Source organism: Lathyrus oleraceus, chromosome 7, assembly GCF_024323335.1.
Source record: "Lathyrus oleraceus cultivar Zhongwan6 chromosome 7, CAAS_Psat_ZW6_1.0, whole genome shotgun sequence".
NCBI classification, from domain to species: domain Eukaryota; kingdom Viridiplantae; phylum Streptophyta; class Magnoliopsida; order Fabales; family Fabaceae; genus Lathyrus; species Lathyrus oleraceus.
The window spans coordinates 68,730,809-68,742,581 of record NC_066585.1 but is presented as its reverse complement, the minus strand read 5'-3'; the positions used below and the strand labels follow the sequence as shown (position 1 = coordinate 68,742,581).

Here is an 11,773-nt window from a genome sequence, read left to right as displayed (position 1 = left end):
ATGCAATTTTCACTTTGTCCATTTGGACCATATTGTGTGATATATTTTATTTGTGTATATTTTGCTTGTTTGTGTGGTATTTAACCATTAATGTCCATAATAATCATAAAAAACCCTAAAAAACTTTTGAGTGGACTGTTGGCTTGATCTTGAGCAAATGGACTTAGAATCTAGGCAACCTTCCTATGCTAATGGACTTGGCCAATGCCAATTTGTTGAAGAACCAAGTGCTTGCAATTTGAACTTCATCTGATACATCTTTGAAGACCTCTCTAGGATTCATCTACAACATGATCATTGTGAAACTGTTATTTTGAACCTGTGACTTGTGGAATTCATCTGTTACATGGGTTATTTTGAAGAAGATCATGGAATGGATAAGCTTGGATGAGGCCATCTTTATTTGATGCCTTGCTCTTCAAGAGAATATAATTATGCATTTGTGTGTTGCTTGATTCTAAAAGTCCAAGGGAATTCTGGGTTTCTATTGACATTTTTGTCTATTGGATTGCTACCCATTTGGTCAGATCTTTTCAACTTTAAACTTTTAAATTTTGCACATAGGGTAGTCTCTTCATCTTCTCCCCATTTCTTTAATTTCAAAATCTCTCCCTCCATTTTCAAAATCTTCTTTGTATGAACTATTTTTGTTCTAAACATTGACCATTTTTGCAAAAAGATAGAAACTCTGGCCTTATGCCATTGCATTTTCAAACTTCTTTTCTTAAATCAAACTTGTAAATAAACTTAATTATACTTGACTTAAACTTTCAAAAAGCCAAAAAGAATTAACTCATTCAAATCATTTTAGGCCTTTGTGCCTTTCAAACTTAAATTTTTTTAAAAGCAATGCATCCATTTTGAGATTTGTATCACGAACTACGAGGTTTTGATCCCTCATTTTTATGTTGGTACGTAGGCACAAGTCCGAAGGTCTTGTCAAACACAAAAATATAATTAATGAATTCTTTTCTCATCCCCCCATTCTATTTGTTTGTAAACATCACTTTGTACAAAATACATATGCACACAAAAAAGGCTCCCTAGGAGTACCTAGGAGACTTTGGGTGCTTACACCTTCCCTTTGTGTAACCAACCCCCTTACCTTTGATCTCTGACTTTTATTAGTTTTTATTTGAAAAATTCTTACTTTTTGGGTTTTGTTCGTACTTTTTCCCTTTTCCCTTGGAAATAATAAAAGCGCGGTGGCGACTCTTGTTAATTGATATCTACCTTGTCAATAGCTTGATGATCATGAATTTCTCGCTACTAACCGCATTGGTCAGAACAACCTATTTTAGGTTGGCTTCTACCTTCACAACCAGAGGTGAAAGATAGAGTGCAGTGTTAATGTCGGGTCAAATATCCAGTGAATATTGTATGAAAGTTATGAAAGAGGAAAGTATCAAAGCTAGCACACACGCGGTTACAGTCTTTGACCGTCATAGGCAAAATTTTAGTGTACAGGAAACACTGGACCACAATGAGGGGAGGCCAAATTTATCCTATCATGTCAAACTAAAAAAAAGTTGGTGCGATTATGAAAAGTTCCAGGCCTTCCGTATTCCTTGCTCCCATGTCATTGCGGCATGCGCACATACTCACCAGGACGCTTATAGCCATCTATCTGATGTTTACAAGGCTATTACCGTCATGAATGTGTATAACAAAAGCTTTTCAGTGCTACCAATGGAGGAATACTGACCTCCATATGAAGGCGACATAGTTTGGCACAACAATGAGATACGAAGAAAGAAAAAATGACGGCCAAACAGCACGCGTATTAGAACAGAAATGGATACGACTGATAAAATGATAATATTATGTAGTATATGTCGTCAACCAGAACACAATAAGAAAAAATATCCCAATATAGGAGCAACATCTGCATCATAATTTAGTATCTCCTTTCAATTTTTGTAACTTTGCATTTTATATATCACTATCTTTTTGTTACAACAAGGTTAACAACAAACATCACTACAACATAAGAAAACTTAAAACAAAACATTTGTAACTGATTACAACAATCAAACTGATGTCATCTCGTCCAAACATCATTTCCCTAGCATCCTTATCAGTTTTTACTCGCACCCAACCAAATATACTATCAAGTCTCTCAAGACTTCTAATTTTTTCCCTTCGGATATTTTTCCATCTAATCAACGAACCAACTCCCTCTTCAATTGATCGAAACCACAAATGTTCCAGAAGAGCATCAAAATCTGAGGTTTGTCTCTCGAATAAATCACTTCTCCATAGCGGCGACGAACACCAAACATGTTTGCAATATGACGAAATGAGATGTGGAAAAATGAATCACACAACACATCTATTTATAAAAAAAAATCATATTACACTGAGGCGGCAGACCAATTGACGTCTCCTCTTCCAAATTACACATGGACGCATATTGGATTGGCAGCATCATGTGCTGTAGCCAATCCAATTGGCGCCCCCAGTTAAAATTTAAGGGTAATCGCCAATTAATCTGACGCTTATGCCTTATGTGTTTTATTTTATTTTGAAATTGGGATAGTTTGAAAAAAAATTGAAAACTGAATTTTGTTTTTTTTTTTTAAAAAATAAGATATTTGGGTAAAAAATTCTACTTCGGTTAATCCACATCTATTTTTTTTTTTTAATTTTAAAGATTATAGGACAAACTAAAGTGAACGACATACTCATTTAATGTTAAGAGATTGTAATATAGAATTAGTAATGTATTTGATAAATTAAAGAAAATATAACATAAAATTAAACATATATAGCTGAATTTAAAAAAATGTAGTAGAAGATATTAGAGTCTCACCTCAGACATCATAGTCTAAACCTATATTTATATATTTATAAGTGAGGGTAATTTATACTTTATCAATTCATTTTTTTAAAGTGGAGATAAGATCAACCACAAAATATAAGATGATATAGTAGGGGCTTGTTTAAGATTTGATTGATTATTTACTATCAAGTTATATCCAATGAATCAATTCTAATAATATTAGGAATGATGAAAGTGTTAAAAATTAGGTTTATAAGTGAAGACAATAATTATATTATAAATAAGTTTTGTAATGAAAAGTTAGGTTTAGTTGCAAATTCTATGAGAAAACAATATTTTCTTTGAATAGTTAGACAAGTTGAAATGAAATGATATATTATGTTTCTCACAAGTTGATTTTGAATAATTACACTAAATTCTTAAAATTGAATTTTGTAAATTTGAAGTTGATTTGATTGTTTGGTTTAAATATTTGTCCTACATTTTTTATTTTTGTCTATATAAATGATTAATATTTGTATCGTGGCTTTTTTTAATGTATTACTAAATATATTTGTCACGTTAATTTTATAAATTTGTCGGTAATCAATGTTATCATTTGTTATTTTTATATTATTCAATACATATAAATAGTGTATTATTGGTGTTGCAATGATAGCAGTTAGTTTTGAGTGATTTATTATTTCAAAATAATTCTAACTAAAAGTGAATTTATTTTAAAGAGATTTATGTTTGAATATATTTTTATTAAAAAAGAATTATATTTAAAATTTAATTATAAAAATAAAATCAATTCTGTCCGAAATAAGAAAAATATATTAGAATCATGTTTACACATTTAAAATGGATTATATTTTGGTGTAGAAGAAGATGAAGATGGAAGAAGAGAGAAGATAGAAGAACAAACTTTTACTACTATGTTAAAATGGTTCCAACAAAATGATTGCACATACACTGCACTACAATACTAAGTGGATACAACTATTGATAGTTACAGTACTATATATACACAAATAATAATATCACGCAGACGAAATACCAAAATACTAAATTACCCTTCATCATTATCCCTTAATTCAAGATTTAATTGATCAAAACTAATAACCAATTTCATCCCTTAAGTGGAGAAATTGACCAGTTCATCTGCTAGCTGCTTCTGGATGTTACATTGCATAACTTCTAGCACCCCATTTTGAAACTGACTTCTCAGAAAATGATACTTAGTCTCAATATGCTTGCTTCTCCCATGCAGTACATGCTTCTTGGCAAGATTGATTGCAGACTTGTTATCAATCATCAACTTCAGAGGCTTGTTTACCTTGATCTTCAGATCCTATAGTAAATTCAGAAGTCAAACAACTTGACATGCATCTACAACACCTGCAATATATTCAGCTTCACAGATTGACAAAGCAACAACTGGTTGCTTCTTGGAACACCAAGAAATAAGACTTCCTGGATACTTAAACAAATATCCATAAGTACTTCTTTTGTCAATACTGTCTCCACACCAATCAGAGAATGAGTAACACACCAGCTCTGAATTAGCCTTTTCACCAGAAGAGAGAAAAATGCCATATTTCAAAGTCCCCTTTATATACCTCTGAATCCTTACAACAATTTGATAATGAGACCACTTCGGTTTACTCATGAACCTACTAACCATTCCAACTGCATAACAAATATCAGATCTGGTATTACACAAATACCTCATAGAGCCAACCAACTGCTTGAAAGTTATGGCATCTACATCATCATCTTCAGAATCAGAATTTAATTTGTGATTTATTTCTGCAGATGTGACAACAACCTTACAATTCAATAGCTCAAATCTCTTCAGAAGCTCAAGTTCTTCTTTCATGACCTTCAGACACACTTTCTTCTTGAGAGCTTCTTCAATACTTACTGTTTCAAAGTCTACTAACATGACACGACTTCTCTCTCAGAGTCTACTTCAGTATCTTGCTACATTTCAAACTCTACAAATCTTATTGGTATTTGCCTGATTCTTTGTGGTCTCTAAACTTGTTTAGAATCTCCTTTTGATTCTGGAATAATATCAGATGCTATACCACTCTTAAAAGTTTGACCACCTTCAGAGGCTCCACCTTCAGAAGCTCTACCTCCAGAAGCTCCATCTCCAGAGATTGCATTACATCCAGATTCTGGATCATCATCAGAATATGGATCAAAATCAGATTCACCTTCAGAATCAGACTCGCTTTCATAGTCTTCTTCATCTTCAGAGTCACCTTCATACTCTGACTCATGTTCAGCTTCAGAGTCATCTTCTGACTCTGACTCATCTTCAGCTTTAGAGTCATCTTCTGACTCCGACTTATCTTCAGAACCCTCAAATTCTGACTCTTCTTCAAAATCTTCAGATTCTGACTCATCTTTTGATTCCGACTCATATTCAGAATCAGACTCGACTTCAGATTCAGAGTCTCTTTCAGAATCAGACTCGACTTCAGATTCAGAGTCTCTTTCAGAATCAGAAATCTTCAATCGCATAGGTTCATCATCATCAGATTCATAAGCCACCAATAGCACAAGTTCATCATCATAATCTCCTCTGACTATGATTGCTTCTTCTGACTTCCTTTCCTTGTTTGACCAACAATCCTCAGCAAAGTGGCAAAATCTATTACAATAGTAGCATTGAACCATTCTCTTGTCAAGCTTCTCCCTTCCCTTCTGATGTTTCTTCTCATCAGAATCGGAGGCTTCTGACTCCTGAGACCTACCATGTATTTTCTTGGCACCAAGACTGCTTCTGCTCCTTCTTGACAAAAGAAGCTTTCAGAGCATGCTCTACCTCTCTCTCAGAGGTTCTTTCAGTCAGACGCAATTCTTGCGCCTCTAGACTGCTTTGCAGCTCTTCTATCCTCATGGTGTTATGATCCTTAGAATGTTCAATTTCTACAACTATATAATCAAACTAAGGAGTAAGAGATCTAAGTACCTTATCAATGATGATTTCTTTAGAGAGAGTTTCTTCACACTACTTCCTCTAATTTGTGATCAGAATTACTCTGGAGATGTAGTCAGGTACCTTCTCATTATTCTTTATGCTGAGATTCTCAAACTACTTATGTAGAGACTGAAGCTTCACCTTATTCACTGGTGCATCACCGCTGTAGCACCGTACTAGTGTGTCCTACATAGCCTTCGCCGTCGTCGAATCAACGATTTTCTCAAACACGTTCACATCCATACACTGATGGATGTAGAACAACGTCTGTTGATCCTTCTTCCTCGGATCATGCTGAGCATTTCTTTGCGCATTCGTTACATTTGTCAGAAGTGCAACCTGGACGTAATTGTCGTTGACGAGATCAAGAACATCTTGAGCGCCAAACAACACACGCATCTGAATCATCCATTGATTTCAGTTCTCGCCATCGAACACTAAAAGCTTAGTACTCAGATTACCGTTTCCGTCCATCTTCAACCTTGTGCAATACACTCAGATCTCACCGAAACACTAGTGTTTCCCAAGCCCGCATAATCAAGAAATGTGGTTCTGTTATGATTCCAATCAAAAGTTCAACATGAACTCAAGAGACAAAATCAATCGCACAACGTCTCACCGTTCACTCGTGTTTCCCTGTGAATCTGAACCGGAGCTCTGATACAAATTATTGGTGCACAAGATGAAGAAGATGAAGATGGAAGAAGAGAGAGAGAGCAGATAATAACAAACTTCCACTACTTTGCTAAAACGATTACAACAAAATGATTGTACACACACTACACTACAATATTCAGTGGATAAACGGTTGACATCTACAATACTATATATACACAAATAATAATGTCACGTAGACGAAATATTAAAATACTGAATTTTCCTCCGATGTTATAGATATTCTAAATATAGAATCAAGTGTATGGAATTAAGCATGCACTTGGTGTTTTTCTAAAAAATAAAACTAGTTCTATAATTGATTGGTTAAGAGTGTGAGGTAGTTAGTTGAACTACACGGCTAAAATGTATTAAACCTCATGAATCTTGCTCAATAAAAAAATTGTCTGTATTAAACTAGATTCAATATGCTGATTTAAACTCTATTTCTTAAAATATTTTTTTTAAATTGTATTATATGTCAACGATGGAGATATGAAAGTAGGAAAGAAGAAAGAGATTATGCTTTTAATAATATATATATATATATATATATATATATATATATATATATATATATATATATATATATATATATATATATATATATATATATATATATATATATATATATAATTTACAAAGAAAATATATAACAAATATAAAATAGACTAAATTACTTATAGTCTAATTATAAGTAAATGCTCATTAAATATTATCTAACATCTTTTATCAAACTTACAACGTACTAATATAAAACATTGAGAGTTTGTAAAAAAAAACATATTCAATAATAAATAATATAAAATATAAAACTCTAACATTGTTTTTCAAAATAAAATCCGTTAAACTTTAAACTTGTTATAAATTAAATATAAAAATTAACAATCAAACCGAACAAACTAATATCATAAGTAATCAATAAAAAAAATCATCATGAAAAAAAGAAACAATAAAAAAATATATCAAAATAATGAAGAAAAAAAATGGATAATTGTAGGGCACAAGATAAGACATCCACTTATAGAAAGTTTATATTAAAAAACTATTTATAAAATTAATTTTATTTCTTTACTAAAATTAATGTACAATTTTCAATACAAAATTATATTGTTTAATTTTTATCTTGTGCCCCTAATACAAAAATTAGTATTATAAAAAATAAAATAAAATATCAATAATATGAATAACATAACTTACAACTTATGCAAATAAAAATAATATAGAACATATATATATATATATATATATATATATATATATATATTATATATATATATATATATATATATATATATATATTTTCTTTTCTTTTCTTTTCTTTTTTTCTTTTTTTCTTTTTCTTTTTCCCTTATGCTATACTCTTTGTGTCTAAATAGCACACATTTTAAAGACATAGAACATAGATTCAACATTGATTTGACTATATATATCAAAAACTATACTAATGAAATTCTATGGTTTTTTAGAAAATGAAGAAAATCTCTACTCTTCTAGACCCAATTGATCAGACTCTCTCATTTTTAATCAACAAATAAAAAACGCCATTTTTAATCAATTTAGCACACATATTTTGTAACTATTATAGGTGCAAAAATTACTTCAGTGCTTTTTTAGTTTTTCATATTTTCAATATAATAATTAATATATTTGATTTTAATATAATAATAAGATATTTTATTTATAAAAATATTCTTATTAATAATAGTTAACAAAATAGTTAGATAAATAAAAATATAATAAATAAGATTATATTAAAAAATTAATAAATGCTGCTTTGATAGTTTAAATAAATAAATAACTTCAAAAATAAAAATAATTTACACATATTTTATTTTTAGATATAAAGATTTCACCCTTTTTTTAGCACTAGTATTATTATTATTATCACGAATTTCTACTCCTTTTTTTTTATTTCCAAATGTTTATGTTTGTTAAAGCTGTCACTTTGGGCTAAGCAGTTCACGATGGACCAAAGCATTTTTTAGTTGGATATAGTTGAGCCAAATTAAATTTGGGCTATAGTTAAAGGAAAATTTTAAAGCTATGCCGTGTATCTTTTTTGTGCATTTAATAAAAATTCAATTTTATCTCTTTCTGAAAATATTATTATTGACGTATCAAATATCTGGAGTAAAAGAAATTACAAATGATTTTGTAAGTAAAAACACAAAAAAATAAATTAAATTAAATTAAATCCACAACTAATACTTTTAATATTTTAAAAAATTATATATTTGTTAAATTGATAAAATTATTAGTTTAAAATATATTTTAATATTTATAAATTATAACTTATATTAAATATCAAAGTAATGGATAGTACAATATCTCGTAAACCCATTTTCTTGTAAGAATAGAAACTTGACTTTACCTTCAAAGAAGATGCAGTTAGAGTGGTTCCAATTTGGGTTATCTTCCATCAGCTACCTCTCATTTACCGGGGAGAACGAAGTCTAGGGAAAATAACTAGTGGTATTGGCAAATTGATGATGATGGATGAATGCACTGCGAAGAAACTAATAGTATCATATGCACGAGTTCTTATTGAGGTTGACATTACTATGAAATTGAAGGAACATATCACAATTAGAGATCCATAGGGCAACAAGTTCAGTCAACCAGTAAAGTATGAATGGAAGCCAAGCTATTTCTAAGAATGTAACCAAGTTGGGCTTGATTGTATAGTGAAACAAAAGAAGAAAGATGAAAGACAACTCAAACAATAATGGATTATGAAACCTAATCAAGTGCAGCTACAAGTAGAACCAATAAGAGAGGAAAATAAATAGTCTAACATTGAGATTGAAGAGAAATAACCAGAGTGGATCAAGATACTCACATCTAACAAGATAAAAGGCAAATGAGTAGTAACTGATGTTAACAGATTGGAGACATCAAATAACATTGGTGTTGGCTATAGAAATGGTTTTGAAATTCTAGGAGGTGAGGAGGATGAAGACTATTTACCTCCATGATTCTTACTTGGAACATTATGGACCTAAATAAAAAGGCAAGACATATTGAGATTGGGACACATCTTAAAACTTTGAATGTGTCTTGTGTAGCTCTTTTGGAGACTCGAGTAAAGAGAAATAATGCACCTAAGGTGAGACGGGGTTTTGGTAATAATTGGAAATGGTTTGATAAATATGACGATCACCCAAATGGACGAATTTGAATTATGTAGAAAAATGATAGTATGAAGTTGATTAAACATGCGTGCTCGGATCACTTTATGCATTGTGAAATTCTAAATAAAACATGGCATCCTGTTTGCTGGATGACTGTTGTGTATGCTCAAAACTAGTTGATGAATCGCAGGAACCTTTGGAAGGATATTAAGAACTTGACAGTTAATATCAAGGACTCGTGGATGGTGATAGGTGATTACAACAATTTCCTTAATGTGAAGGATAAAATTGGAGGTAATCCGGTGCAAAACAATGAGTATGGAGATCTTGAAGAAATGATGAACACGAAACCCGTGTCGCTCACTTCACGTGGACAAACAAGCATGTGGATAAGGCATTTACTCTCGAATCGATATAATGATTTGTAACAAGGATTGGTATACGACCTATGAGGAGTGTGTTATTGAGATTCTTAATGCTCACATTTCAGATCATGCTCCGCTCAGAGTAAAGATACAGGGGGACACAATTGGTAACACACATAGACATCAACCTCGTTTCAAATTTCTGAACATTGTGGCTGAAAAACCTGAATTTTTGGAGATGGTTAAAAGTAATTGGAAGACTATGGAGAATGGTAAACCGATGTATATTCTTTGGAGAAAACTGAAACAGTTGCAACCTTTTCTTATGGGCTTGAATAGACAGGTGTCTGCAGGTGCAAAGAAGATTGAAGAGTATTGAACAAAGCTCATAACTGCTCAACAAAACGTATCAAGTGATGGGTTTAATCAGAATCTGATTAGGGAAGTAAAGAGGTGGACTGATATGGTTTTACAAGCAACTGATGAGAAAAAAAACTTACTGATGCAGAAGGCAAAAATAACGTGGTTGCAAGTTGGAGATGGGAATAATTCATATTTCCATGCAATTGTCAAAGGTAGAAATAAGGAAAATATAATTCATCGGATTATGGATATAAATGGTGACACAATGACTGACTTCAAGGAGATGGAGAGGGAAGTGTGGAGATACTATGGAGATTTGGATGGCAAGGCTACCCGTGAGTTACTCCATGTGGACATTGAAGCTTTGAGAAATGGACCACAACTTCATGAGAAATACTACCATGATCTAACACAACCTATCACTAAAATAGAAGTATGGAAAACCCTCATGAGTATTGGAGATACGAAAGCTTCGGGAATAGATGATTTTAATGCAAAGATCTTTAAAGCTACTTGGAGAATCGCAAAATATGATATTATGAAGGCAGTGAAAGACTTCTTTGAGAATAATAGAATCTATGTTGTAGTAAATTATGCATTGGTTACATTATTCTAAAATCACCAAATGCAGAAACCATGAAAGACATGCGACTGATAGCTTGTTGTACGATGCTTTACAAAATCATATCGAAAATCCTTACGAGAAGACTCAGTAAAGTGATTAATGAGGTGGTGGATGATAGTCAGTCAGCTTTCGTGCCAGGTAAGGTTATTCATGATAATATTTTTCTGGAGCATGAGTTATTGATGGGTTACAACAGAAAACATATATCACCAATGTGTGCTATACAAATGGATATTCAGAAGGCATACGAAACGGTGGAGTGGGTTGCTTTGGAAACAATTATGCATGAGCTAAATTTCTTCGTGCGGTCCATTAAATGGATTATGGTGTGTGTCACTACTATATCATATCAATACTCCTTCAATAGGAAAGTTACGGAGTTGCTGAAGGGGAAACGAGGATTACAGAAAGGCGACCCAATACCTCCGATGTTGTTTGTGCTCATCATGGAATATTTACATCGTTGCCAAAAGAGTTTACGTAATGTTGTTGATTTCAATTACCACCCCAGATGTGAGAAAATGCAGATAGTGAATATTTGTTTTGTTGATGACCTCATGTTGTTTGCTAGAGGTGATGGCGTATCTGTACAAATTATGATGCATGTATTTCAATTTTTTTTGAATGCAACCGGGTTGAAAGCTTATTCGTCAAAGTGCAAGGTTTATTTCAGGGGTACCAAAATTGGAGTGAAATAAGAGATTCTTGAAGCTACATGTTTTTCAGAAGGAGAACTTCCTTTCAAATATCTTGGTGTGCCTTTATCGAGCAAAAAAGTAACTATCCATCAATGCAAACCGCTTGTGGATAGAATAACTACATAGATTAAACATTGGACAACTAGATTGTTGAGTTATGTCGGACAGTGCCAGCTAA

The 11,773-nt window shown here is 32.0% G+C and overlaps 2 protein-coding genes across 2 annotated transcripts; one reads left to right on the top strand and one right to left on the bottom strand.

The window, feature by feature from the left end:
* Positions 1-4,801: 4,801 nt before the first annotated feature.
* On the bottom strand, positions 4,802-5,452 carry LOC127102068 (uncharacterized). Its single transcript, XM_051039484.1, has one exon. It carries the CDS (start codon positions 5,450-5,452, stop codon positions 4,802-4,804), a length of 651 nt encoding a protein of 216 aa, XP_050895441.1.
* A 4,920-nt stretch (positions 5,453-10,372) lies between these two features.
* LOC127102067 (uncharacterized) lies at positions 10,373-10,888 on the top strand. Its single transcript, XM_051039483.1, has one exon. It carries the CDS (start codon positions 10,373-10,375, stop codon positions 10,886-10,888), a length of 516 nt encoding a protein of 171 aa, XP_050895440.1.
* Positions 10,889-11,773: the final 885 nt, after the last annotated feature.

What these genes read in the sequence shown, in the direction of transcription:
- LOC127102068 (XM_051039484.1), bottom strand. Translation starts at nt 5,452, where the DNA reads ATGGTTCAATGCTACTATTGTAATAGATTTTGCCACTTTGCTGAGGAT.
- LOC127102067 (XM_051039483.1), top strand. Translation starts at nt 10,373, where the DNA reads ATGGTTTTACAAGCAACTGATGAGAAAAAAAACTTACTGATGCAGAAG.